This window comes from Corvus kubaryi, unplaced genomic scaffold, assembly GCF_017639235.1.
Source record: "Corvus kubaryi isolate FWS band 111438036 unplaced genomic scaffold, C.kubaryi_AGA036_p1.0 66, whole genome shotgun sequence".
In the NCBI taxonomy this organism is placed as follows: domain Eukaryota; kingdom Metazoa; phylum Chordata; class Aves; order Passeriformes; family Corvidae; genus Corvus; species Corvus kubaryi.
The window spans coordinates 26,870,860-26,896,154 of record NW_024582054.1 but is presented as its reverse complement, the minus strand read 5'-3'; the positions used below and the strand labels follow the sequence as shown (position 1 = coordinate 26,896,154).

General features: G+C 44.2%; 1 protein-coding gene across 2 annotated transcripts; it reads left to right on the top strand.

Annotated features, from left to right (window-relative positions):
- The first annotated feature begins 38 nt into the window (after window positions 1–38).
- BAG5 (BAG cochaperone 5) lies at window positions 39–4,613 on the top strand. Of its 2 annotated transcripts, none has more exons than XM_042047001.1 (2): window positions 39–126; window positions 714–4,613. In XM_042047001.1, the coding sequence occupies exon 2, from the start codon at window positions 743–745 to the stop codon at window positions 2,093–2,095; it is 1,353 nt and encodes a 450-aa protein (XP_041902935.1). In that variant the 5' UTR covers window positions 39–126; window positions 714–742; the 3' UTR covers window positions 2,096–4,613. The 2 variants fall into 2 exon arrangements, with proteins under 2 accessions (XP_041902935.1, XP_041902933.1); XM_042046999.1 differs by lacking the exon at window positions 39–126 and adding an exon at window positions 250–326.
- Window positions 4,614–25,295: the final 20,682 nt, after the last annotated feature.

Sequence of the window (25,295 nt, the reverse complement as noted above, 5' to 3'; positions counted from 1 at the left end):
GGGCCGGGCCCGCCTCCGCCTCCGCCTCCCTCCGCGCGGCTGGGCCGGGCGGGCCTCGGGCGGTTCGCGGCGCTCGGCCCGTGGCGCAGCGCCGGGCCGGGCAGCGGGTCCTGGGCCGGGCGGCCGGTGAGTGACTGACCAAGTGAGGCGGGGCGGGGGCGCCGCGCGGGTTCGCTGCGGGGCCGGTGGGGACGAACCTCTCGCAGGTGCCTCGGCGGTGGCCCGGTGTCATTTCCTCTTCGTGCTGCGCCGGGCCCCACCGCGGGGGAGGCGGGAGGTTGTGGCCATGGAGGGGCCTGGGGCGGCGAGTGATGACGGGGAGCGAGGTATGTGCGGGGAAGGCAGCGCTGCCCTGGGGTTGACGCACCCGGGGGCGGTCGGGTTCGGCCGCTGTTCTCGCCCCGCTCCGGGTTCTCCCCTGGGCTGCGGGTGCCCTGTTTGTTCTGCGGCGGCTTCAGCCGCAGAGCAGGTGGGGAAGGCTTTGGGTGAACAGCCGAGAGAGCTGGGCGTGTGGCAACTAAAGCATCACCCCTGCGGCCCGACCGGGAGAAAGGTGTAAAAAATTAAAGGCCTGTGAAATATCAGCCAAGTGGTTTATTCGTATTGGTGAAGGTACTTAAAATAGCTGTAATGCTGAAATGTTTCAGAATGTAAAAGTTGCGACGCGTGCTCATGTAGCACTTAAGCAAGTCTTGTTCTCATTTTCCTTGTAGTTCATCTGGAGCTGGACGAGAGAAGAGGAATGGATATGGGTAACCAACACCCATCCATAAAACGGTTACATGAAATACAGAAAGAAGTCAAAGAGATCGAACAGCAAGTGGCTGTCTTCAGTGGTCTGTCTACCGACCGAGATTACAAGAAATTGGAAAGGAGCCTTACTAAACAGCTTTTTGAAATAGATTCTGTAGACACCGAAGGGAAGGGGGATATTCAGCAAGCCAGAAAGCGAGCTGCCCAGGAAACCGAGAGGCTGCTGAAGGAACTGGAACAAAATGCAAACCATCCCCGCAGACTGGAAATAGAGGCTTTATTCAAGGAGGCACAGTCACTTGTGCAACGCGAGATTACACCTTTTTACAAAGGAGGAAACTGTAAAAGTGATGAATTTGAAGAAGGAATTCAGGACATCGTATTGAGGCTTACCCAGGTGAAAACTGGAGGGAAAGTTTCTCTACGCAAAGCAAGATACCGCACTCTGACAAAGGTATGTGCTGTTCAGGAGATTATAGAGAGTGGTGTAAAGCAACAGCTGTCCCTGCCACTCTCTAATGATGCACATCCTTCTGTCTCCAAAATTAACTCTGTAATGTGTGATGTGAACAAAGCCAGAGGAACCCTTATTGCGCTTCTAATGGGAGTGAGTAGTAATGATACCTGCAGGCATCTGTCCTGTGTGCTCACAGGCCTCATTGCTGATTTGGATGCTTTAGATGTCTGCGGTCACACGGAAATAAGAAATTACAGAAAGGAAGTAATAGAAGAGATCAATAAATTGCAGAAATACCTGGACTTGGATGAAGAAGCAAATTCTACTCACGCTTACGATTTGGCACAAAATCAGTCCATTCTAAAAATAGAAGAGATCCGCAAGAAGATGAAGGAAGTTAATTCTTTACTTTTAAAAACAGAGAATGCTTCTGATTTGTATCTGGGATCCAAAGCAGAATTGCAGGGATTAATTGCCCAGCTAGATGAAGTGAGTCCAGGAAAAAATCCATGTATTAGAGAGGCCAGGAGAAGAGCAGTAATTGAAGTTCAGACTCTTATAACATATATTGATTTGAAGGAAGCGCTGGAAAAAAGGGAAATGTATCCAGAGCAAACTGCTGCTGAACATCAGTCTCATAAAGCAGTTTGGACTGTTCTTGGAAACTTGTCTCAAATTCAGCAAGAGGTGATTTCATTTGATGGAAACAGAACGGATAAAAATTACATGAGACTGGAAGAACTTCTTACAAAACAACTTCTAGCCCTGGACGCTGTTGATCCGCAAGGTGACGAGCGGTGTAAGGCTGCCAGGAAGCAGGCAGTAAAGCTTGCACAGAATATTCTTTACTATCTGGACATGAAAACAGATGAATGGGAATACTGAAACAGCCATGGCCTGACACAGAACATTTTTCCCTTTGGCACTTTATGAAGATCATTGGCAGCACATAATAAAGTGTTCTGTGCTTGCAGAAATAATGGAGATTGCATAAGCAGTTGACTTGGCTATATGTCTGCTATCCCACGCAGTCACCCACTTGCCATGGCAACTGTCAGTACACCATCAGCAATTCTGGTCACTGCTATAAGCAAAGAAGTGCAATTCTCTGAAGGAATAGCTTAATACTTGATCAAATAGCTTGGTTTTTTTTTTTTTCTTCTTCCTTGTTTTTCTTTCAGTAGCCTTGTGCAATGTTCAGTGAATGCAGGTTTTTCAAAGACACAGAAACTTCCTTGTGGTATAGTACTGGCAAAACTATTTAAGGAGACTGGACATGAAAATTAGTATTCAGGCATTAAGCTCCATCCAGCAACTTCACAGCAGTCTGGATGTACTCTTAATGTGCTGTTATGACATAAAGTACTAAGGGCAAAAAGCCTGCTGGCTTTTGGATTTACTTGATTTATTCCATCCGTCATACCATCTAGATTTCTCTGTTAACAGACCTATAATGCCAGCTGCAAATTAGCATTTACATAGGCAAAACCAATTATGTCAATTTTTGTAATACCTGAGCCCTTTGATTTGCAAAACCAGGTCTTTTGTTGGTGGAAATTCTTTCAAGTTACTGCTTTAAGGTACTGAGACTTGGAGAGGAAAATCTGTACGTTTATACCGAACAGATAAAGGGGATTTCGAGGATTCCAAGCTGCCATCCATAAACCCTTGAAAACTGCACTGAACTTTATGTAGTGGCTGCTTAGGTGTCTTTTTAAGCTCTGCTGTTGCATCTGGTTTTCACATTTGACGAAAACAGAAACAGAGTTCACTTTGAAGTGAAATGTGCATTTCGGAATTATTTTTGTAAAATTAGGTAGCCAGCTGTAAAGATGTCCCTAACGATGTAAGTGTGTGCTACATGGTCAGGTGTGGCTTCAAGCATGTCTTGGAAAGACTTGTGGGAAATGTCTCTCTTTGCAACTCATTCACTTAATTGTTTTAGTAGCATCATAAATAAGCTTGCTTGTATACTGTTGTATGCACCTACCTTTTTATTTGTGGCTGCTAGTGCCAATCACATTTCTACTATAGCATGTTTTTTGACTTTTTTTGAGAGCATGGCATTAAAATGAATTAAGTGTAAAGATATATTAATCACGGATAATTTGCACTCAGCTCTTTCAGGAGGAACTAATGAATTATTGTTCTGTAGATGATGATTTGCACCTCTTTAAGGAGTAAAAACCATTTCGGATGTTACAATAAATATTTTTAAGATCTATTTTTGACTGATGGAGAAGACAGTACTGTCTGTGAGAGACAAGTGCCTTTATGACACTGCTAACTTGCACCGTCATATGTAGATATAGGAACTGTTTACTGGCAGCTTGATACATTTTTAATCTTTGCAAACTGGATTTTTCACGTATATATCTAATTCTGCTGTAGTATATGTCAAGTTAACATAATACAATAGGTGATAGTTGCCCTATGGAGTCCTGAGAATGAGTATCAAATTTGGGAAATACGGATTCTGCTTTAAAAACTAAAGCATTGGTGTGGAGATGGGGGACTTTGGACAGGTCTTCTGTGCCTATTGCTACAGGAATAATATATGTGTTCCATAACACAGTATGAGATGTTGATTGAAGGCTGCATACCTTCAGAGTGTGAATAGATTTTGTTTGTGATTGTACAGGTGATTGCTTTGCAAATCTACTTGCCTAAACTGACCTAATTGAGTACAGTGCCTAAGGCACAATTTGGCAATGACAGAATGTTTGTTGGAGGATTCTTCGTGTTCCTTCAGAGACAACACCATTGGCTTTATCTCTCCTTCACTAAAAAATATTTCCCCTAACTGAAATTCCAATCTCTATTTGAATATTATGTGGCTAACACAGAATATTAGTAGTGTTATACACCTAAATTATTTTACTCATTTCAAGCTCTCTACACATTTGAATTGCAACTTGTGATTTGCACTTGAATTTTTAGGAAAGATAAGGATTTGATATTGTAATAATATTATTAATTTTTCTTTAGTATTACTGTCGGGTCTGCAGTGGTTACTTTTAGTTTGTTTAAACAATGTAGTGTCTGTGTTCTGTCGAGGATACATGTAGTTTTATAAATGTTTGAGCCTCTAATGTAAAAATGAGTAAGTATAGTTATCATATCTGTTCTATTTTAAACACGTCTTTTAGTTTTTCCGAATGAATTGTTATGCCTGCATCTCTAAGAATGCAAATGTATAAGGTTAGTGTAATTTGACTAACTGAATAGAGTTCAGTAGCAAGATATTACGTGGATTAAGCTTTTTTCCTTTGTTCTGTAGTCTGATAAATTGACTATTTAAATTTTATGGTAAAATTCTCATCTGGAATGGGATTAATTCACAGTTTTTGCATGACTGAAAGTAATAAAATAAATGTGCTTAACCAAAAAAAAAAAAAAAAAACCAAACAAAAAAACAAACCAAAAAACCAGAAAAACCCCCCAAAAAAGAAGAAATGCACAAGTTTCTCAAAAATTTGCTTTTATGCTGAAGAATGTAATTTCTCTGTTTTTTGTATCCAAAGATTCAGAGACACACAACTTTTCTTTCCAATACAGCAGGCTAAAATAATCAACAAAATGTAAATGGACCAAATGGCAAAAGCCTGCATTTTAGTACTATACTAAAATAGAATAACTCTTCTGTGTGCTGTGTTATGTACCTTGGAGCAAAATAATCAAGTGGATATTTGGAGGAGAGGTAATCCTGCATCGTGATTCCTATTTGTTAACTGAATTTCTTTTTTAAATATTTTTCTTTAGCTATTTCAGTGTTTATTTTTTGTTGTTTGCCACTCAGAGTGGTGCCAGTTTGGAGATGATTTTTAACTACAGTTCCTACTTTTTTAATGTAACAGAAATCAGTGTCTGTGCTCCTAATGGTGTATCTGTCTTCAGTTATTGCTGTGTAGGAGATGACGTTTGGATACACAGATCCAAGATTAAATATTGCGGTGTTACATTCTTGATTATTAATACAAATACATTACTGCTTTTACTAGGTATTCATTTGAATGTTATGCCCTGATGCCTTTCTCTGTTTTTGAATGTGAGTTATCAGAATGTAAATTATTTTTGTCTTAGAGCAAGTGTTTTTATTAAACATACAGACATAAAGCTCTCTTTTTTTTCCCCCTCCTTCTTTAAAAGTTTGCTTTTTCACTGCTGTATTGATTAAAATAAAGTTCTTTGTGTGGATACCACTCCTACTTGCTAAATCTGGTGCCTATTGGTTTTCTCTGCAATCCTCAGCAGTAGCTTTGCACCCTCCAGGGTTCCACTTGGATGATCACTGCAGCAGTGCTTGTGGCAGCGTTCAGATCTTGCCACTTTGCTGTTGAAGGATGCTGCCTGAGCAGATGAGCTGGCGAAACTGATGGCGTGAGTCTTCGTGCAAAGTCAGCATGGATTGCAGAGCCTTTAGCAGGAGCTCAGCTAACCTGGTTTTACGCTGTGCACATGAGGCAGGTTCCCTGACTGCTCTGTTGGCTCCGTGTGTTTTTTCGAGATGCAGTGAGCCATGTTACTGGCTCAGTGCTGATGGAAATTGGGAATTCTGTTTCTGCCCAGAAAGCTGCTGTCTTTGTGCAGTTTCTGCTGCTTGGCTAACTACAGTGAGCTGATTTAACCCAATAAAATGGGAGAAAACAAACAACAAAAATGGAGGAGGGGATTTAATGAGCCAAACTGGCTTTTAGAAAGGTATGTGGGCCAGAGCTACGGCAAAATGAAGGGGTGGGTGGTGCAGCCATGGGCTAGGGAGCGAATGGTGAGATTTTTGGTAGCAGCAAGTCATTAGATCAACTTGCATAGTTAAATAACTGGAGGAGGAAGAGGGAAAGGTGTCAACCATCGACTCCTACAGAGAAGTAGGAATTTTTTGCTTTACTAATGGGATATGATGAAGGGAATACAAATGAATCTTGTATGGAAAAGAAACCAGTAGCTTTCAACTGCACTTCCATGATCATGTCACAAGTGATCATAGAACCCTTATAGAATCATTAAGGTTGGAAAAGACCACCAAAGTCTTTTTTTGTACCTTTCTACCAAGTACAATCATGCCAAAGTGCTACAGGGTCTGGAAAAGTCTTACCCAGAAGATAGTGGATAAGGCTAAGGTTTATAAAGGTTGAGTGTTCCTGTAGGTAACAACTTCACTGTATCTTCTTTCCCTTTTAACAATAGAGCTTATTTGAAGGAAATATATTCTTCAAAGACAAGTAAATCCTCTGGGCCATGGCTCTAGACGTTGCCCAGCCAGCTGCTGACCTGTTTGTCTTGATTGCCTGTTTACTTGTCAAAGGAGAGAATTTACCTTGTAAGAATAATTTGTGTTTGGGACAGGCAGATTTTGGTGCCTGAAATGGTTTAACTGGAAGAACTCCATATTTTATTATATTTGTATAGTCTTGTATTTATTTTAGGTGTATCCTCTCCTTTGGAGAATTCTCAGCTGAGAACTTTAAGGAGTGGAAGGACATTAGCACTGAGCTCATGGATTGAAGGCCGGAGGGTTCAAACTGGCTGCCAGCAGGAGACATTTAAATGGCAGGATCCAGCAAACCATTCCTGCTAGGGGAAACTGCTAGAAGAGACATGACCAAATGTTTTTCAGAGCTGATGTTTTGAGTGAGCTCTGTGTCTGTTCCTCTGTTGCTTATGAGCTTTCATTGAGAAAGCGGATTCTTAGGGGAATAGTCCCTGAAACACTCTCGGGCTTTCTGTTTTAGATGAAGCTGAGAAATTACGTTTAAAGCTTTTGCTGAGCTGTGGTGGGGCTGACCTGGGTATCATTCTGGTTTGCTACATGAAACAATGGTGTCCATAATGCTTTCAGTTACATGGGTAGGCATGCACATGTCAGCTGAAAGCTGGTCATTAACTGAAGAAGCTGAGAATGAGCTGTGCTTTTGTTGAAGGCTTTGCACAACCCCTTACCCTTTCTCTCTTCAGCATTTGGTTCTGGGGACTGCCAAACAGGCGATTGCATGCATTGCACTGCTTGTCAGCTCAAAAAATAATGAGGATCTTTTCTAAGTCTGCGAACTATTCCTACAGGACATAAATTGTTGCAGAGTTTGCCATTAGAAATGGAAAAGTACAATGAGTTTCTTAATTGGGCCATTTCTCCTCAATTAGTTTTGCCAGACAAACTTCTGTGCCACAGGAGTTCCTTGTGAAACCTGTATTTCAGGCAGCTAATCAAAAGCATCTCACGAGGGAGGAAACACAGTGATGCAGTGCAACGTCCTTACTGGGGTCCAGAACACATACCCCAAACCAATCTGTGATCATGGCCACCAAGAGTCCGTGAGCCAAATCAAACCCCAAAGAAGCAGAGAGACAAGAAAGGAAAACAAAACGAAAAACTAGTGCAGTTGTCAGGTTTGATCAATTTAATCTGGTCTTATGACAAGAAAAGCAAGCAAAGCAAAGCTCCCTTTTGGCTTGCTGCAGTTGTACCTTGTCTACACCCTGCAGTTCCACATTGTTTTCCACACTATGTCACCCTAAGTGCTCCTCCTGGGCACGATGTAGCTGATAGGGGTTAACCTTGGAGTGCCCTTGGGCAAGAGGGTGCCACCCATCTCCTGGGATACCATAATTACCTTCATTCTCTCTGAAATGTGTGGTCGTGGCAACTCCTAGCACACTCTTGGAATATCAGCACAGCTTGCATAAGGCAGTGTGCAGCATGAAGGTTATACCCTATAATAAACTGGTAATTGGAAGGGGTTGTATCATAACTGCTAGCAAGTCTGAGTAAGATAACTTTTGTGTGTTTATGCTGAATTTATTAGGTTTTTAAAGAAAATTCTTCATAACGTTTTATTCAAATAAACCTGGAGCCTGTGATCAAGTGTCTCTTACCTTCCAGATGCCTCATGTTAATACCACATGAAAAGGAGGTTTGAAGAGCTCCACCATCATGGATATTTATGAATGGCCTCTGCTCACTTTCAGACATGTAGTAAAAGCCAGATTTTCCAAAACACTCAGCATCCAAAGTTGCCACCGTGACAAGTAAGGGCATGTTTTGAAAAGGAGCCCATCCAGAGACCCAAACACTGTCATTTCTTGTCACAGACAACCACAGGATCATCCCTGCAGCTAATCAAAATGCCACTTAAAATGGCTTTGCCTCATTTCTCCAGTGAAAGGTTGTTCCTAAGCATCATTGCTGTGAGGACTGAGTAACCTTCTAATTTCCAGCATAAACATATTCATGAGAAGCTTTTCTTCTCCCCTAGCATGTAGTCTGCAATATATTTATAGGCCACCGCTGAATTGCCTCTCAGCTCCGGATTTGCTTGGCTACCAAGCAAATACACCCAAACAGGCTGAGCTCCTTTGAAAATCTCTATTCTCTGAATCCGAAGCAAATTATAAGCAGTATTTTGCAATTTTTCAGGAGTTTTTCCAGTTCTGACAAAAATTTCCAACTTGGAGTCCATACATGTACACTGTTTGATGTATTGTTTCAAAGGAAATTGAAAAATAATATTAATATTAGTTCTGTAGAACTGTAATTGTAAAACTGAATTACTTATTTTCAGTACTTTCTTCATGGCATCATCTTCACGCCCAGCTTGCTTTGCCGTTTGGATATTCTAGCAATCAATAATTTTGAGTGCAGAGGGGGATTAGAAACATTTTCAACCTCTGCTACGTTGGAGTGGTTTTGCATCAATAGTAGGTGTGTTGTTGTTTGAAGGAACTATGTGTGAGTGGTTTTCAGATCAGAACTTCTCGCTGATGCTTTCACTCAACTGGAATTATGAGTTTGCTTAGGCAAATGCAATAGGAGCCAAACTAGATAAAAAGGTTCTTCAGGGAGAGTCCGCTCCAGTTCATGGCAAAGGTCTTTGAAATCATCAGTTAAAACGGGAGACTGCTTAGCAAGTGTGTCCATAGTGTAGAAGAATGATTTACATTGCTGTCATATATAGATGTGTTTTCAAATTTTCATTATTAAGAGTACTAAACTCTAAAGAAAAAATATATAATAAACTCAAAAACATCTTGCTGCACATATATACACAAGTGGACATTCATATGGGTTGTCCACTGTGGTTTTCAACCTTCTTCAAGTTATAAACTCCAAAAATGCCTGTGGCTAATTAAAATCTGCTGACCACAGTTGCCTTTTGGGAGCTTCTAAAAGTGCCAGGGATCACTGAAAGTCTGCAGAACATTAGCTGGAAAGATTACTGACATGCAGTAAACCCAGTGGCTGTTTTAGAAAAACCTCAGAATAGCCTCATTTCAACTCAGTGTTTTGGAACATTTCTCAGCATCCCTGTTTTCAAAGCAGAAGCCAGTTTATTGTCTCCTTTGTTTCTACAGAGCTATTGTGTTTCTGCTGTATTTTGTCTCTCTCTTTACATTAATAACCATTAATTCAGTTTTGTGGCAGATTTCATCATATCTGGTTCATCTTGTTCTTCCCAAGCACAAGTTTTTTCCCAAGTTACTAATTCTTTTGTGGGCATTGTTTCCACCGCTTCACTGATGGCTGACTTATTTCTCTGTCCTGGTGCAAACCTAGCAGCTGACATTTAGGGTGTATTTCTCTGGCAAAGATAGATTTTTCTCACTTGGTCAGACCTGGAGACACTGAAAAAATACATGTTCTCCACATGAGTTACTGTGTTATGGATCTCTGGGACCAAGGCCCTGGTCGTTGTGAAGAAGCTGTTTGAGATACAAGACAGCTGGGAGGACTTTTATGAGCTTCAATCCTGGTACAGAAAAAGAGAGTGTTAGGAGGTTGCAGCAACAAATAAGAAACCATGAGGAGGTAGAAGAACAGCAAACAAGGTGACTAAAACCACAAATATTGCTGATACACTCAGCGGATGGAAGGTGGGAGGCAAAGTGGAGAATGGGAGGGGGCTCCAGGAGGCAGCCTGACAGCAGGGCAGGGCAGGGCAAGTCCTGAGACAAAACCCAGGCTCTGCCAGGAGTCCAGATCACCAGACAAGGCTGGTGCTAAAGCAGGTCTGAGGGTAGGCCAGGAACTCAGTCAGAGGGTTAGGGTCAGGTCCAAATAATCAAGGATAACAGTCAAAGATGCCAGTGTTTTAGACAGACTCTGCTAAGCATTTAGGGGGTCACAGGATAAGGTTAAACCATAGGAAATTTGGTTTTGGTCTTAGGTCACAAGGCTGTATTCCTATAAATCCAGAGAGCAAAGTCAGCTGCTGAATATCTCAAGGACCTGAGCGTGGAAAAGATCTGGACCTTCACCAACTGTGCAATTTCTGATCATGTGATACAAAGTCAGCCACACACCTGCACATCGAAAGTTCATTATACAATTGCATACTGACTTGCTTACTATGGGATGATGCTATATGGGATGATGATTTATAGGATGACGCTGTATGACTGAAGACTAGCAGATGCAGTATTTGTATTTAATGCAAGGCCAATTGATCTTGACTCACTGAAGCTGTATAGAGCTTCACGTGGAAGTTTGAGTGGTCACTTCCAGTATCCTTCTCAGTTTTGACATTACCTCACACAGAGCTTTCTGGAGTATTTCTAGCTATCCCTGTGTGGTATGGACATAAAGATAATGAAGATGTTCCTAGAATGCACCAGAGACAATATCTCCATGACAGAAAGGGAAACATTACTGTCATTGCACAGGGGAGTAAGGAACCCCCTTTGAGATATCATATGCACTTTTGGTCATTCCCACTCAGGGAAGCTTAATGACCACAAGAGGTGCAATAAAGCCCAGGAGTGTGAAAGGCCTGCTTTAGTGGAAGGCAGTAAAAGAGCTGGTTTTGTAGCCCAGAAAAATGAAAACTGAGGAAAAAAAATGTTAGATTGTTCTCTCTAAATAAGGTAAGTATCAAAGCTGAAAGAACAATTACTTAAGTTAATGGATGGTGTGGGCAAAGATACAAATAGATGGAAATGAGCCGGGCTGGAAATGAGAAAAAAATGCAATTTCTTAAGGAAGCTCTATGAGATGTTGCCTTAACTTGATTACCTCGAAGATGCCTTTGAGTCCTTGAGTATCTGCCTTCTTAAGTCTTCTGTGGATATGCTAGTACATGTCACATATTTCTCTTTAGCTTACCCTGGTTTGGAAATGTCCATTTCAGAGTAGCTGTAAGGTTCTGTTAAATTCTTATGGACAAGAAGCCATCCTATGATGGTAATGTGGCTAAGTAACAATGCTTAAAAAGTTATTCAGTATTTCTTTTGAAACTCCTTATTCTGTATCTGGCTTCACATTTAGATAATTTCCTGCAAATAATATAAATCCTACTCTGAGTATACCATTACTAGTTTTGTCACAGCCTCAGCAGATTTCACTGACATTGATGAGTTTGATTTCAGAGCACCTCTGGGGAGCTCAGGCTGTTATTGTTCCTTGTTCCTAATTGGCTTTGGAGACCAGTCTGTGGGATAGGCTGCAGCATACCCAGTATGCAGGGTGTTAAAATTTAGATGATCATCTCTAACATGCCTTCACTGTCTGTGTGGGAGTACACTTTTCAGGAGCCCACAGCCACCAAATGAAGGCATTTTTTCATAGGAAGCTGGGAAGCAGAAGTCTGGCTGACATTAAGTCACAGAATTAGTGACTTAGACCACAGAAGAATTAGTAACTTGGAAGGGATGTAAGGAGAGCATTTAATGAAAACCTTTGCATTAAGAGAGGGGATTAATATCAACAGATCATGAGTGACAAATATTTGTGTAACCTTCTCAGAGAATCCACATCCTCTGCTGGCAGCCTGTTCTAGCTCTTTACTTCTATAATTAGCAAGTTTTTTCCTAACAGCTTGACTCTTCTTTTCATCTAAAGATTTAAATAATACTGGTTTTTTTCTTCTTACTCTATCTTGATGAGTCTGGAGGGTAAGCAATGATTAGTAATAAATAACTAATCCTTTATTATTCACAGAAAGTAGCTGTTTCCTCAGCTCCCCTTTTAGCAGTTGCTTTTATAGACTAAGCACCCAAACAGCTTCAGTATTCCATCACAGAATAACCCCACGTTATTTACATTTCTCTTGCTCAGGTATCTCTCCCATATATGCTCACCATGGGTCTATTTCTTGAAGTACTATTCCCAAAAACGGACACAGGACTACAGCTAGGGAGTCATTGGCAATTAGTAGCACGGCATAATTGCCTTTTATATTTTAGCTATTACAGTCCTATAAATACAGCCAGGAACACCTTCCTTGCAAGAGCATCACAGAGGTGACTCACGTTCAGCATAGGATCCTGCATAAGCCCCGACCTGTCTGATCTCACCTATCAAGTGCAGGACTCCTGGCACTGGTTCCTGCCCCTGGCCTGCCCGCAGCAAGGGTGAGAGCTGTGCTGGGCAGAGGCTCCTGCCTGCACCACAGCTCCGTGTGCCAGCCGTGGCTGGCTCCCACCATCTGGGATCCACTGCCCCAGGCTGTGCCCACTGCCAGCCAGCCCCCCAAGAAGGTCACTGCTCCAGTTGCATCCCGTGAATATGAGGTGCCAGATGGCTCCTGCTGTGCCAGGCATCCTATGTGCCATTAACTCATGCGGATGCTTGAAAACCTGCAACCCCCACGTCCCTTCCTGTTCCACATCTGATTCTGTGATCTTCTGGAAGTTCAAAAGGCAGAAAGGATTCAGATGGAAACTTCTCTTCCCTGAGTTATCAAGGTGGGCAACTGAAGGGAAGGTCTCTAACCAGAAAATGAGGCATATTTCAGCTATTTGATCTGAAACCTCCAAAAGAGGCCTCATTCAGAGATAGTTCCCAAACATCTGAAGAAAACTGCTCAGAGAGCTCTAAAAGGGCACTTAAAGAGATGTCCATACTCACTAGAAACTTGTCATTTTGCTAAGCCGCCTCCTTATTCCCACACCCTTCCTTAGTGTTACATGTTCAGCTGCTGAAAATAGGAGCGCCTTCTGCTTTCTGGCATGCTCATCTGCTCATGCAATCAAGGGCACTCTCTCTCTGGGGTTTTAGAGGCTTGTGTAGCTCTTTGGCAATGAACACATTCTCTTCCACATAGTCTGGATTAAGGCAGACAGTGCCTTGTATCACTTGCATTAGTGATTGCCAGGCTGTTTTAAGGTGAAGCTTTCTCTGTGTACTCTGTATTTCAAGGGAACAATATTTAAAAGGAAGAACATAGATGTGGGTGGCAATCGTTACCACAGGCCTGGGAAGGTCTTTTGATATCTGGCCCTTGAGTTGATGGTTCCTGAGTTACGGATTAGATCTTTCTATTTGTTCAATACCCAGCACAGTGAGGAATTAGACAGGTGACCCTGGGGAGAAGGGTAGATGTCTGTGCATGGCTTCAGTACCTGCCTCAGTCTGAAGCCATGGGCTGAACTGGAGTTTCCAGCCTGACTTCAGTGTCCCGCCACAGCTCCAACCCTGGCTGTGTCTGCATGGAGGCACTGCAAAGATAAGCCACCACTGCAGAGATAAGCCACCACAACTGGCAGCAGAGCAACCCTTCCCAGGGGTCAAGCAGTTCACAGATCACTGAACCTGTTTCAAATATGATTTTTGAATGTAAATATTGGGATGTCAGCTTTGGTCTCTCCAAGACCTTTCCATGAAATTCTCACCTTCCTGCACAAACACCTGTACTGCTATTCCTGCTTGTGATTGCCAGTTTTAATCCCGGCCTCTCCCTCACATGAATTCACCTTGTAGGAAGAAGCTCCTTCCCTCCTCCCATTGTGGATGCAAAGGGCATCAGCCCACCTGGAGAAACACAGGACTGCAAAAGGCAACCCCAACTCTTTTTGTGACTCAATCTGCAGAGCCTCGGTGCAGACAGGAGCCTCTGACTATGGATGAAAGCAACCCCTTCCCTCACATCAAAGGGTTAAAACACTTCTTTTCTTTGCAACAGGCACTTGGATGCTTCCAGGCATTGTATGAGCTGCTGGGTGTGTTGGGAGTGTCTGCTGTCTGCCTGGACCATTGTTCTTTTCTTCATGGCAGCACATCACTCTCTGCTGTAGGATATCTCATCTCTCCTCCTCAGTGTGGGTGGAAAACCCACCCTTGACAACACCTTGCAGTGTCTTGGGCCGCTCCTTGATTTTCCTTCTGATTTGTTATTTGCTGTGACCTTTTAATCTCACCAGGATGGTTCTACTTTGAAGCACGAAGCCACATGGTCCCTCGGCTAAGGTGTCACTGCAGTTTGGTGCAAATAGGTTTTGTTTGGGAAGGAAGGGGGAGGCACAGCACCAGCTTTCTCTTTCTGTACACTGCTCCAGATCCTTGCTCTCTACTGTGCACAGCTGCTGCCTTTCAGGGTGTGAGAAATTCCATTTCTTTACCTACCCATTTTGTCTTGGGCATCAGACTCGTGCCTGGTCCCCTAAATCTCATGAGAGTCTTGGAAGAAACAGGGCACAACCTAATCTGCTGCTTTCTGTCTATAACTGGAGTGCATGACACACTTCTCAAAATAAGCTGCAGTACTTATTGGCTGCTGTACTGTCACAGGGTGCAGAACAGGAAAAGCAGTTCCTCAGCTTTCATCAGGGCTTTTATTGCCAACCTGACTTGTCACTTTTCTAACTGAAAGCAGCAGGGCTTTTACTTCTTTGTTGGCTTTACCTTTTTGCAAAATAACTAGTAGAACAAATAAAACAAACATGGCATTTTGGCCGTGCAGGAAGTCAGAGGGATTATTGCATGTGGATTTGTAGGGAACAGGATTCAGCTCCTTCACTTGTTTAAAGAACCCAGCTCTGACTTTCATCCCTAAACACATGGTTCTCCAAAGTTATCTGGAATGCAGTCTTGCAAAGTCCTCAGCCTCTTCTCATTTCAAGTGCCTGGCCTGTGGAGAGGGAGAGGAGAACCTGTCTGCTCACAGTGCCAAGAAAGCACTGGCAGATGTTTAGATGGTGCTGATATGTCTTCAGCCACTGGTGTTAAATTCCTGAAGGCTTGAGGCTCTGAGGGGTCTGATAAATGGCTCAGACAGGGCACTGCAGCTGCTCTCATCGTGTGCCCAGTCAAGAAAAGATTGTGATTTTCGGAAAATTAAACACTAAAGTGGAAGAAGATGAATGTGTCTGCATTTTTCAGACTGAGTATATTTCTTAAATACAACTCTTCAACATAAATGCTGTCATGAAGGAGTTTTTAAAAAGCCCTTCACAAATGTAAATGGTAGGAGAAGCACTAAGCAACTCAGTGAGCAGAAGGAGGTTTAGGTTAATGGAGCTCCTTTCTGAAAATACCATGACACCAGTGCTTAGCCAGCTTTTTTTTTTTTTTGTCTCTCAGTTGTTTCTGGCTTATAAATGCAAACTCTATTACTTCATCCAGCAAAGTCATTTGTATGTGCAAACCCATGCACAGGAGGTGGCATGAAAGGCCAGATGGTAACAGCATTATGACCTGCTTAGCAGAGCAAACACTGCCTGGGACTGTGAGCTTTTACCTCAGGGTCAATATGAACTGAAGACCCAACTTAAGCTGGCTCTTCCTGGTCAAGAACCCCCTAGATCGATGATATAATGATAGAAGATTTGCCTTACAACAACAACAAAATAAATACAAGCATGGCCAGAACAGAAATGGGCCATAGGAAGTCCTGGTCAAAAATCTGATCCCAAGTTCTGCTTCGTGTGTACTTGTGAATCCCAGCGTGCTGACCTAGGGGCTTTGTTCTTCCACTCCTGCTGGTTTAGCATATGGAGAAGGGCAGCACTTCCAAGAATTGCTGTCCATCTTGTTTGCATAGCAGGGCAAGCAAATGAAGGCAATAGAAGGCCCTTGGTGGTGAGATAGGCAGTGGGACACACCCAGGGCACCCTTCCAGCTCCTGGGCTCTATCGCCAGCAAACAGCTCCAGGGCTGCTTGGTGTGAGCACAGCCCCTTCACATGGAATCAGCCAGAGTGGGGCATGGGCTCGTGCCTGGGCACACAGCTCAGCCCTGGCCAGGCACCGCTGGGTGCCCTTCCAGGGACCAGAGCCAACCCACACCTGCTGGCTGGCACTGTGGGGATTGCTGCCTGCTGACCTTGGCTGTGGCAAGCACCACTTCCTACACATCCCCTCTCTAACTCATCAAACCTCTTCCCAAAATACTGCCATCGCCCTGGTCTCAAGCCTCCCTGCCAGCTGCAGTCTGGCAGTGTCCCACCTAAGATTGCTGACAATCAACCATTTGTCCTTGTGCTGGCTTTGTCCTTTAGATTCAAAATCACATCCTCCCCTGGGCTGGCTTGTGTTTGTGGCAGCCTGTCCCAGCATAGTCTGTGTAGGGTTTCCTTGGGGTCTTCGTCTTCAGGCATGTGGGCACATTTCACCAGCCTATATGTTCCTCAATAAACAACTTTCTCACTGTTTCTCCAAAAGTCTCTCATGTTTCCTCAGAAAGAGCTTTATCTGTGGGCTAATTCATTCCTGGCTTCTTTGCCTGCTGTGATCTCTGGTCTGTCTGTGAGTTCGGGCTGTGTCACAGTGGCCACCCGAGGTATATTAGATAACACACAGAGGTATCCCTGCCCTCCACTGCATCCCACTGCCCTGGGAGAGCCCCAGCCTTGCCTCTGTGACACCAACCTGGCTGCGCACAGCTACTAATGGCCAGGGCACTGAGAAAAGTCAACCCTCTTGCTCCTCCACAGGAGGCTGGAAAACTGCCCACTTTCTCTGGAGATGCTGAATATAAGGGGGTAGGTGTGAGAGGTGCAGATGCTTTAACAGGAATGTTTTTTCAAGAACCAGCCTTACTGTCTGGAGACGGCGCCGGAGTGTTGTGTTTGCTGCTTCTGACTCAAAGAAGAGGGATAAAAATAGGCTTGTACAGGGCTTACCACAAAGGGTGCACTGCTGTCATACTGGTACCTGCACACAGCGCTGCTTAATGTTCATTTACCTTTGTTGATATAGCATTCCCTAATTTTTTACTGCACCAGTGTCCACCCTCTCTAGCCCAGAATTTAATGCATGAGGTATGGATTTTTCTTCTGACCTTGTTCACAGCACAGAGTGCACATATCTGGTACCCTCCTGATGAGGTGAATCCAAATTTAGAAGCATTTCCTTATGAAGCAAATGACTTTTCCTTTGATGAGAAGCACCTGGCTGAATAGCTGAGTGATGGTTTCCTTCTAGACCTTTCTCAGAAGCAAAAAGCAGCTGTTATCCTTGTGCTGAGTAGTCTCAAACAATATAAAAATCTAGCAGTTATTGATCTCCTGTAGTTAACTCCACAAATTTTGCCAGTAACCAGTAGAATTTTTTTAACAAATAAAAGCTAAGAAGGAAGGCAGCGATTTTCCATCTCTCTGCTAACACTGATCTGCCTCGGGGACTTGGCAGGACAAGTGACAGCCAGGCCTGACAGGCTGTTTGCCTGTCTGCAAACAACATGAGATGGTAGAAGGTCATTTAACACATTAGCTCCACCTGTGAGGAGAGAGGGCTGCACTCATGCTCCTGCTGTGGGCACCAAGTGGTTGTGGCTCTGGGCTCAAGAGGGAAATCCACATTCCCTGCATAGCCACAGAGCTTCTTAGAGCTCTGGTGTGAGATATTCAGAGCAGTCTGGAAGTGGGCAGGCATGGCCTGGCAGATAACCACTGGTTCACTTGTTTCCAGGAGTGTCTTCTGTGATGTCATGGGTCTTTCTGCCCTGGGTTTTAATTCTCTGAGTGATGGGTCTGTTCACTGTGCAAGCTGTGGCTCCATCTGTAGTCACACAGCCAGCTGAGTATTTGTACTTCTGAGTGCCAGGTAAGGGAGACTGGATGAATGGAGAGAGAGCAGAGCATTGTTTGTGTAGTTGGGATGGATATGAAGAAGAGAAGATGTGGCAAATGTCAGGGGAGAATGGTGAGGATGAGCAACCAGGTAAGGCTGGAAAGGAAAAACACACTCTTCCTGGATTTTTCCCCATGACTAAAATCTGAAAGCATTCACATTTTTTAATGTACTTTTGAGGAATAAACTAAAGGAATTGGGTGCCTGTCCTCTGCTTTACTGTGGGGTATGCCCAGCCTCTTGCCCTGGAGAGAGGCCTGCTGAGATAAGGAGACTGCACAACCTCCCAGCAGAACTCCCCTGGAAAGACAGCCACCTTTCAGTTATGGTGAGAAGAAGACAGACCCAGAATCCTCTAGGAGACCCTATGCAGATCCTTTGTAACCCATTGGCCTTTACCCCCTGACACCCACCCCTGTATCCCTATAAGATAGGGGATCAGAGAGAGCTTGTCCCTGGCCTCCCCTTTGCAGGGTGCGGACTAACAAAGCTACCCCATGCGGAACTGCTATATGGGTCTCTCGTCTCTCTCCTCCTGGTCTGGCTTGGAGATTGCCCTGCAGAGCAAAGAGCTGAAATCACGAGTTGACAATCTCTAAAGAGCTGAGAGCCTCTCTGCAAAGGCACTCCGGCTACGGCTGAGGGAAGAAGCTGGGCCCCGGGAAGACGGTTCTTCACGGGATCATCTCTCTGGACCGGTCACAGCTTCCTGGGTCTGAGCTACAGCCCCCACTCCAGCCACATCACTTTACATGTATTTAATTACTTTTTGCACATTCAGCTGCTAACAAACCAGCAGGCTCAGCCTGGTGGCCCTGCTTGCCTTCCTGAGGACAGCAGCAGTGGCAGCCACAGCAGCAAGAAGCTGCCTGTTCCCCTTTGCACTTCTGCATTCAAGGATCTCAAAGCATTTTTGTAGACAGGGCACAGCTATCACTTCTCTTTTCTGAGGAGGAAACCACAATAAAAGGAGAGGAAGTGATGGGTGCAAGCTGATGTGGTGTGGCTCCATGACCCTTCAGCCCAAAGAGGGTGAGGGATGTCTGAGGGGCTTCCAGTGACCTGGGACACCCAGGCCCCAGCTCTCCTGGGGTGTGCCATCTGCTGCAGATGGCCTTTTCTGTTGTTCTCTGCAATGAGAAAGGGACTCAGAAACACCAGCTCTGTATAAAACCAAACTTAACCCCACACCCTGAGCTGCACCAATAAATTTGTGTTTCCTTCAATCCCACTACCGGCATTTTCTGCACTGTGCTTCCCATGAGGCAGCTCACACTTATGTCCTTGAGGTTCACTTTTTATCCACTGTATTTTCCAGCCTAAGAGCCTTCTCACTCCAAAGCCCCAAAGGAAATGATTCACAGCAATTCCTTAGTACTTCAAGCAACAAATGTAAGGTCTCCTCTGGTTTTGAGACAATGCCCTGAAACTCTTCAAGAGTCTGGCATTAAGCAGCCAAATGAGTGGCAGACATGACAGATGCCTTTCAGCAGTGTTTAATTAAGGTATTTAGGCCCATTAGACTCACAGCCAAGCAAGCCAGCACCCCACTGCAACCCTGGCCCCTCATCCACCTGTCTCTGTCCCCTCCAGTATTTCCACCTCCTCCCAAAGCCCTTTTGGCCAGCATGGGGCTGGGCAAGAAGAGCTGCTCCAGGAGTTACATGTGCCCTAGCAACCCCAAATGGAGGGACTGAGTCCCAGGTGAATTCGCCCCTGCCTTGGTGGCGTGGTGGCCAGTAGGGTCCATGGGGCCATTGGGATGCTTGAAGAAGAAGCACAAACTGTCCATGCCTCAGTCCATGTACACTTTGTACAGGTTATCAGCTCTTCCACAGATTTTTCAGAATTAAGGATTAGCAGGGAGCTTGCTGAAATAGTTTATGAACATGTTCTGTGGGTGCATTAATACTCCTGCAGCTAGGGATTGCCTTTGCAGGCTGCCTCTGCCACCAGCAGCTCCTGAAGGCATCTCCCTCATTTCTGTTTCACCTCCATGGAAGTCAGGGTTGTGACTTTCAGAGATGGCTTGCAGCTGTTTGCGTGAGCTCATGGAAAGAAGTGAAGTCAGTTATAAAGTCAGAGCTTTCAGGGCTGGTACTGGTTTTGGCTTGCATGAAGGACACAGTGTTCAGCTGGCAGGTTTGTTTCCAGTGATGCATTGATGAGGAGCAAACACAAGCCCTCAGCCAGTCTGTGTCCAAGTGAACAGAAATGTCAGGGCACACGGGCTCATCCCCTCCCTTTCTTTCCCTATTAAAACCTCAAGATTTTTGAAAAAGAACAAGGTGTCAGCTGGTGGCTCTGCTAGTCACACTCTTCTCAGAGGGGGTAGGAAGCTCTGGTGCATTGCCAAATGCTCTGGTGACCTTGGTGAGGGAGGATGGTGACCAATGATACCATGACACGTTACTGGAGGTTGATGTGTCCCAGTACCTCCCGAAGATTTCTGCTGGCTGAGGAAGCTGGGCTGCTTGACACTCATTTAATGAAACCCTGAGCATGACACACAGCCCATTTATTTTCCTTATTGGTAACTCTACATGAAGCAGCATGTCATGAGCTTGAGTCCCAGCAGATACCTGTCCACATCATAAGTTAAAAATAATTCTTTGCTGCTGGGGTTAGAGGCAGAGACTTTGGTTTGGGCTACTCAGGAGTCACACCAAAGTGCTGCAACACTCCCTCTGGTTTTCACAGTCTGTGAATCATATCTGGCATCTTGAGAGTAATTTAAATAGCGTCATGAGGGCAGGCAGTGGATGCTGTTAGCCCAGATCTACTCTGATTCTGGGGGATCCTGGTGGCAGCAGAGTTAGGGAGAGGTCCAGCCTTCCCTGCTTTGGGCATGTGCCCAGCCATGTGCTTCATGCTGTGGGGTGCTTGCTCACTCCTTGCATCATCAGGCTGAAATCTGTGAGGTCAACCATCATCCATAAGGAACACTGAGTGCCTTTTCAGGAATGTCCCTCTGCCCCTTCTCAGGCCGTCTCCGAGGTTTTCAGACCTTGAAGGGCTTGGCAGTGCACAGCAGTTAACTCTGAGTAGCTGTAAAATCAGGCAACTATATAGTGAAAATTGAGCAGAAAAAGGTGTTAGGTCAGGAATTTTCCAATCCAAATCCAAAGTCAAAACACACAGCAAAGATCCACTGTGCAAAAGTAATTGTGTTCATAGGGTCATGTGTTCACTGGCTGCAGTGACAAAGCAGAAATAACTTAGATAATAAATGTAAAATTGACATGAAGAGAAACTTGGGAGTGTTTTCTGTAAGAGAATGGAGGGAAGGCGTCTCTTGGAAATTCGTATTTTGTCCATCTCAGAGGGACTTTAGGGCAGCAATCAAAACCATCTGAGCAGAGGAAAGGTCCACACAGGCCTAGCAGGAGCTGCATTTTGGCCCATCTGAATGAGCTGACAGTTACAGTTAATGAAAAAGCTTTGCTTTTGGACGCTGAAAAGGGATAATTTCTGATGTATGAACTGGAGGAAGGTTTCGTGGGAAAGCTAGTGCGATGAGTAAGAAATGTGCCTACATTTAATGGGGATTTTCAAAAGCAAAGGGTGTGCTATATGGTCCCTGAACTTTGTTTTGTCAGCTGGATTTGAAACACTGTGTTTGCTTAATGGTAATGACCTCTGTGAGTTTACTGTAGTGTGGGACGACACACAGGCATGTGGTCAGCCTCAGCTAGAAGAGCTTCCCAAAGGGTGATGCTGCAGGACTTGACATGACTGCTGGGTGAATCAGCGACTCAGTGGCTGCAACCTTCCCATGGACAGAGAGGCAATGCTAAATTCATGGGCTGCTGATCAGAGTGAGAGGGTGTCTCCTTGTCCGCATCATAGGAACAGGCAATGATCTAAGTTACAAGGGACCCCAGGAGGTCATCTGCCCCAACCTCCTGCCCAAAACAGGACTGACTGAACTCAGATGAAGGTGCACAAGGCATTTTTCAGCTGAGTTTTCTCCAGGAATAAAGAGTCTACCTGTTTCCAGTCCTATGCTCTAGTGTCCCACTATTGTCATAGTGAAATATTGTTTTGTTATCAGCTTGGATCGATATCTTCATCCATTATAAAGAATGATGCCTCTTCTGTTTTTCTGTAGAAAGTGTGAGATTTTAGAGGGATCTGTGTTTTACCCCCCAAGGATTAAAATAAAGTAAGATTGTCCTTGATGGTGGTTTCCTGCAAACAGTACCATAATGAATGCTTATTCTGAAATCTTATCAGATCGTGCCCTAGGAGAGGAATGAGAGACACTCTTTTAAAGACTAAATATAGTTATTTAAAAAACAATGATGAGCTTCCTTCTTGCTTCCTTCTGGGAAAGATAAAACCATGGCTTGCTGTGTGTAAGCTTTGCCTGCAGTTTCTCCCAAGAACCAGCGATATGTAAGAACACAAAGCAATATTTCAGTCATTTTTATTTTGTATTCTGGAAGCAGCCTCTGCAGCTGTTCTGCTACAAAGTCAAACCTCGGGCTGTGTTATGACTTGGCAGGTACTGGCCCATGCAGGTGGCAAAGTGGAGTCCCTCTACATTAAAACTGTGTATCAAACAGAATGAGATAATTTTTTGTAGAAATCAGTCAGAATTGTGGCTCTCTCTGGAAGAGGATCTGGACATCCCCTCCCCAGAAAGCAAGTTGATGCCTGCTGTCCCCAGTGGGAAGAGCAAATGCTCTCCTTCCCTCTCTCAAAACCTGCAGATGAGTGCGAGGGAAGGTGGGAGCATGGCCCTGTTTCCACCAGGCATTCAAGGACAGGATCATGTCTCGCTTCTATGTGGAGTGCTGAAGGAACAAAGAGGCTGCTCTTGCTGACTTGGCAGAGGTTAGGCCATGTCTTCTCTCCAGTGTCAGTAGAAAGGAATCAGATCCAGGCTGCAGCTTAGTAGATGTGACCTGGCTCACCCAGCATATGCTCCCAGAAGAAGTCATCCTCAACTGCAAATCTGGGGGAATTTTAGAAGGCAGAATGGAGTGTTACCTAAGGCTGTCTTTATTTAATCCACAAATGTGGATTTTGAAGTGTCTTTTGAAATCCATAGGCCTCTGGTTCTCTGAAGTTTGGAGCTGTCTCCGTCCCATCTGGAGGTGACCTGGAGCTGTGAATGATCTCCCAGGCCAATCATCCCTGGATGGTAGGGTGTCCCCCACCTCAGTTCAATCCCTGGCCCACTGAGCCCCACTGAGTGCTGCAGTGTGTTCCCCAAATGCACCCCCTGAAGTGACGATCCAGAGTGGACCGGTCTACTTTATCAGACTGGCACTAGCAGGTGGGAATGTAACACCAAGGATACCCCTTCCAGAGCAAGGGAGCATTTGCAAATTAAGCAGAATACTTCTCTTGTTACTTAGGAAAACAGTGATGAGCCGAGGGATGGAGGCAGCTGGATGAGGAAAAAGCAGGGCTTAGCCATCAGGTGGCACTCTGAGCATGCTGTTCAGCAGAGATGTCACTCACAACGTTCCTGGGATGGAGGAAATTCCTTCAATTCAAGAATATGACATAAACTTCATGAGCTGTGATTCATTCCAGGTTAACTCCCTTTCTTTATTCCTGCAAAATTAATCATCCAGCTACTGCACTGTTTTAATGCACAGGAGTCCTAGGAAGAGAAGTACAGAAACTACATATTTTCCTAATATTTCTTTATCTAAATATTTATTATGTGGCTTAATATTTTTGCCAAAGTAGAATAATTCCACTACTTGTTCTCCTGTAGTAAAGTAGCATATCTTGGCATCTGTTCTGAATTTGTGCCTGCCTTTGTCTTAATCTCCTATCATCAAGCTGATCTCAAAATAGGACCCTGAATTAATGATCTCCATTTTTTTTCACATAAATCCCTTCTTAACCTTTTCATCCATTTAACAGTATTTGCAGTATCTGCTATTGTTCTGCATGAGGTTTCACTTAGGAAGAATTTCACTTGAGAGCTTTTTTTTCCTAGAATTATACATCTAGATAAAAACATCGTATTTCAAATGCCTTCCTGGTTTGTTCCGTGATAATTTTTTAGCAGTAGAGCATTTTCAACTTTGATATAGCAGCAGTAGTTTATTGTTAGTACGTTGGTTCTACATTAGTGCTTCTACAGGAACAATTGTAGTGACAGCAATTGAAGGGTGAAATGAAAGGGCTCGTGGTTAGCACTGCAGAGCAGCACTGCAGACTATAAAATCTCTGTTCTGCTGCTTGAAGCCAGGATTTTGTAACTGGCATCCACGGGAGAGAGATCAGGCTCTGTAGCAGATGGCAAATACTACTCACACGCAGAAGACAGCAGGGCTGAATGGTTTTTGCACAATATTCTCCCCTTCTGCCCAGCATATTTGTAAAACATATTTTTTAACTTTTCTGACCTACTCACCACAGAAAACAATTTAATTCCTTACTCCTGAGTCATCTGACCCTGATATTTGGTGTATTCCCTGCCATTCATGGCTCCCATCCCCAGAACCGTGAACAAAGCCATGCTTGTTACAGGGAAAAGCATGAGCTCATCCATTGTAATCACTCGGCTGCTTTAGCTGCTGCTCCAAAGGAGGTTTTGTGCCAATTTCTGAATGCCTTCAGACAAGCCAGCACTGGATAAACTTTGGTTGAATCTTCAGGGAGCAAAACTGAGTGGATTAAGTGCTCGTAGCTGCCGTAAGAATAGGTTTTCTGAATGCAGGGAAGCCCCGGTTACTCAGATAATGCAGTGGGGCTTCGCCTCCAAACACAGTACCTCCTGGAGCCTCAGGGAAACAAGGTCCCAGTGCGGGCTTCAGGCACCCCCGCAGCCGGTAACCCAGATAATCCTTTGATCCTCTGACATTCAGGGCTTCAGGGAAACAAAGGTGAGAAAATGAGAAATGCAAATAAGTAATTTGAAAGTGTGAAGATTAAGGACTTGTTGAAGCTTAATCTTGCCAAAAATAGCACTGAAACAACTGCATTTTATGCAGATGAGTTATAATCACATGTAAATTGCTTTTTTTTTTTCAATTGGATTCACTGTAGCTTTCAATTTAGAGACCTGATGGAGGTCCCTGAAGGTCTTTAATCTCTCCTCCAGCTTTGGCTTCAAGGCAGAAGACTTGGCTAAAATTATTAATGTGCTGCCTGGCTCCTGAAAAATCGATCAGCCCATACCTTTTGTGCATTAACTACCTGAAAGGGCTTGAAAGATAAACAGAGGCACTGTCCTGTAGTCATTCACTACGAAGAAGAGACAACTAGCTTGTAAGAGTTTTCCCGCTGCACACCTGGGCACAGTGAAGCAGCTCTGCCTCCATACCGTCTTTTCATT